This window comes from Numida meleagris, chromosome 4 (assembly GCF_002078875.1).
Source record: "Numida meleagris isolate 19003 breed g44 Domestic line chromosome 4, NumMel1.0, whole genome shotgun sequence".
Taxonomy (NCBI): Eukaryota; Metazoa; Chordata; class Aves; order Galliformes; family Numididae; genus Numida; species Numida meleagris.
In genome coordinates this window covers 88,080,489-88,084,079 of record NC_034412.1, presented here as the reverse complement: position 1 = coordinate 88,084,079, position 3,591 = coordinate 88,080,489, and the positions used below count along the sequence as shown (strand labels likewise).

Below are 3,591 nucleotides of genomic sequence, written 5' to 3'. Positions count from 1 at the left end.
GCGCTTCCCCTGCGGAAATCCCATTTGCCGCCGCGCTCCTCCAATCCCAGGATCCCCCCCTCTCGTGTACAGCGTTTAACTCGCATGACATTTTTATTTCGTTATTATCGTTTTCGCGCAGAATCTGGCGCCTCCGATGGGTTGTCGGGTTGCTTTTTTTTTTTTTTCTTCCCCATTCCCTTCCCTTCCTCCTCCTCCCCCCTCCCCTCCTAGCTTGCAGGAAATGATGGCAAACCGCGATCTGAAATGATTACTCCGGAAAAAAACCCTTTTATACCAGGAGAGCATCCACGGGGCTAAGCAGAGGCAGGAGGCGGCCGCGGGGCAGCGGGGAGCCGAGGAGCTACCCTCCGGCGGAGCCGGGACCCCCCTCCCGCAGCTGTTTTACCGACGATGCCGGACGAAGCGACGGAAAACGCCGGCTCCACATCTGCCCGCGTCTCGTCCTTTTTCATCGAGGACCTGCTGGGCACCGAGGGCGGCGGAGGGGCGCGGAGGGCGGCGGCGGGAGGCGGAGGTGGGCGCGGAGCTCCGCGCTGCGGCCCCCACTCCCCGCTGCGTCTTGGAGCCGCGGGCTGCCCGCTCCGCGACGCCGCCGTCGGTTGGTACCGCCGAGCTTTCCTGGGCTGCGCCAGCCCCGACAGTAAGTTCCCTTTCCCTACGGGGTCCTGAAGGAGATGGGGGGTGCTGCTGCCCCCTCCCCAGGGGGGCCGGTCCCGTCGCGGACCCCGAGTGGGGAGGGAGAGGGGTGCTGCCGGGGCGACCTTCGCAGTCCTCACCCCGCTTCTGTCGGGAGATTTCGGCTGCCCAAATGTCCGGAAATGCTCTCAGGTTGTTGGACACCTGGAGAGCCTCCGCCCCGCCTGCTGCTCGCCCCGAAATGTCAACAGCGGGAGCTGTTCTCTCTCTTCGACATTTTTCCTTTATTTATTTCTATCCTTTTTTCTTCCTTTTTCTTGCTTTACCCTTCCCAGTAACCTCGAAAGCCGGGAGCACCGTCCCTGTAGAAGAGTTCTTCCGAACTCTATAGCACCGGGCCATTAGCACCGGCCCTATATCGCTGGCCTTATAGCACCGTCCCCGCGGTGCAGCCGAGGCTCCGCAGCCCCTTCCCCTCCGCTCTCCGCGCACTGCGGGGCTCTGCAGGGAGAGGCTTCTCCTCCCACCCGGGCTCCGGGGCACACATTAACATCTGAAAAAGTTTACGGGCTGCGATCAGCGGTTATTTTTATCCTGATAGAAAAAATATTGTCCCTCGGCACATCCCTTTGATTCTGTGCGAGGCTATAGGGTTCGCACGCTTACTCAGTAAGGAGTAGAGGCGTGATTTATAACCCAGAGGTTTCCTTTTACAGGGATGTGTTTATTCATATTTTCAATTTCTCTCTAAAGTAGGTCTAGAAAGAGAAAATGACCACTAAAACAACTGTTTAGATTTCCTCACATCTCTTTCTTTCTTTCTTTCTTTCTTTCTTTCTTTCTTTCTTTCTTTCTTTCCTTCTTTCCTTCTTTCCTTCTTTCCTTCTTTCCCTCTTTCCCTCTTTCTTTCTCTCTTTCTTTCTCTTTCTTTCTTTCTTTCTTTCTTTCTTTCTTTCTTTCTTTCTTTCTTTCTTTCTTTCTCTTTCTTTCCTTCTTTCCTTCTTTCCTTCTTTCTTTCTTTCTCTTTCTTTCCTTCTTTCCTTCTTTCCTTCTTTCTTTCTTTCTTTCTTTCTCTCTTTCTTTCTTTCTTTCTTTCTTTCTTTCTTTCTTTCTTTCTCTCTTTCTCTCTTTCTTTCTTTCTCTCTTTCTTTCTTTCTCTCTTTCTTTCTTTCTTTCTTTCTTTCTCTCTTTCTTTCTTTCTTTCTTTCTTTCTTTCTCTCTTTCCTTCTTTCTCTCTTTCTCTCTTTCTTTCCTTCTTTCCTTCTTTCCTTCTATTCTATAAACATGAGAATTTTTCCCCCTTTAGAACTCCAATTGGAAAACATACTATAGGCAACCACGGAGACGTGCTGGAGGCAATGTCCCGATATTAGAGCAGCTGATCCCATCGATGTGGTTTATGCAGCTGAGAATAACATGAAACAAAGCATTTATGTCCCCCCTTTCTTCATAGACACGCACTCACTGATACACTTAACCCAACTACGCACACTCCAACATACTTACATATGCTCTTGTAAATATATGTGTACAAATGCGCGTAAATACTTTGGAATATGTGTATAAATATACATATATTCCAAACACGTGCAAGCACATATATGCATATATATAAGTATATATATGCTTATACGAATATATACGTGTGTATATAAATTGACATGTATATGCTGTACATATGTGTGTACAAAACATATAAAGTGTACAGATGTTATATACGTGCATATATAAGTGTATATGTATATTATATACATATACATACGTATGAATATAGGTATACGTGTATAGGTATATGTGTGCACATAGGTACGTATGCACACATATACACGTATGAGTATGCACTTACACGTGTATATATGCATGACATATATTTTATGTATTTACTTGCGCGAGTGTACGAGCTCGCCGCAATTTGGGAGTTCTTCACAACGGACGGCGTGCTAGCAGCGGCCTCAGCCCCGGGCTCGCTGCTCCCGCACGGCGTTGTTTCCCCTCCCGGTGCCAGGGCGGGGGGAGCCGCTCCCCGGAGCCCCCCCCAACCCCTGCGCTGTGCCTCTCTCCGCAGCCAGCGACCGGGACTCGCCGGAGCTGCCCGAGGACACGGAGCGGGCGGGCGGCGGCGGCGGGCGGGCGGCGGCGCGGGGCCCCGCGGGCGGGCGGCCGAGCTCCGGAGGCCGCGAGGAAGAGGAGGAACGAAACGAGGAAGCGGGCGAAGCGGAGCAGCGAGCCGCCGGCCGCAAGAAGAAGACGCGCACGGTGTTCAGCCGCAGCCAGGTCTTCCAACTGGAGTCCACGTTCGACGTGAAGCGCTACCTGAGCAGCTCGGAGCGGGCCGGCCTGGCCGCCTCGCTGCACCTCACCGAGACGCAGGTGAAGATCTGGTTCCAGAACCGCCGCAACAAGTGGAAGCGGCAGCTCGCCGCCGACTTGGAGGCGGCCAACCTCTCCCACGCCGCCCAAAGGATTGTGCGGGTCCCCATTTTGTACCACGAGAACTCGCCGGCCAGCGCCTTGGGCTTCAGCCTGCCCCACATGTCCCCCCCCTTGGTGGGCTTCTCCGGCGGTGTCAGCTACCCCCTGGGCACCTTCCCCGCCGCCTCCCTCCCCTTCCTCCGCTCGCAGATGACGGGACTCGTCTGAGGGCCCACCTGCGCCGGGACCGCTGCCCCGAGCCCCCTCCCTTGGCTTCCAGCTTCAACCTCGGACTTTTTCTTTCCACTTTCACCATTTTCCGCTTTTCGACTTTTTTTTTTTTTTTAAAGAAGACGTGCAATAAACTTACCGCTGGGGTTAACGCGGAGCGGCGCGCGGCAGCCGGACGGAACCCAGAGGAGCGCGGCCATGAGCCGGGGGCCGTTCAGCGGGGCAACCCCCGCTCCGCCACGCAGCCAAAGAAAACCCGGCCTCGGCCCCGCGCTGATGCGGAGCGGCGTTTTCCCGGGGACCGCGGCC

General features: G+C 54.0%; 1 protein-coding gene across 1 annotated transcript; it reads left to right on the top strand.

Annotated features, from left to right (window-relative positions):
- On the top strand, positions 326–3,279 carry HMX1 (H6 family homeobox 1). Its single transcript, XM_021393399.1, has 2 exons — positions 326–643; positions 2,705–3,279. The coding sequence occupies exons 1-2, from the start codon at positions 394–396 to the stop codon at positions 3,277–3,279; spliced, it is 825 nt and encodes a 274-aa protein (XP_021249074.1). The 5' UTR covers positions 326–393.

Coding starts and splice junctions, on each gene's coding strand:
- HMX1 (XM_021393399.1), top strand. CDS start 394: ATGCCGGACGAAGCGACGGAAAACGCCGGCTCCACATCTGCCCGCGTC. Junction 644..2,704: donor GGGCTGCGCCAGCCCCGACA/GTAAGTTCCCTT, acceptor CTCTCTCCGCAG/CCAGCGACCGGGACTCGCCG.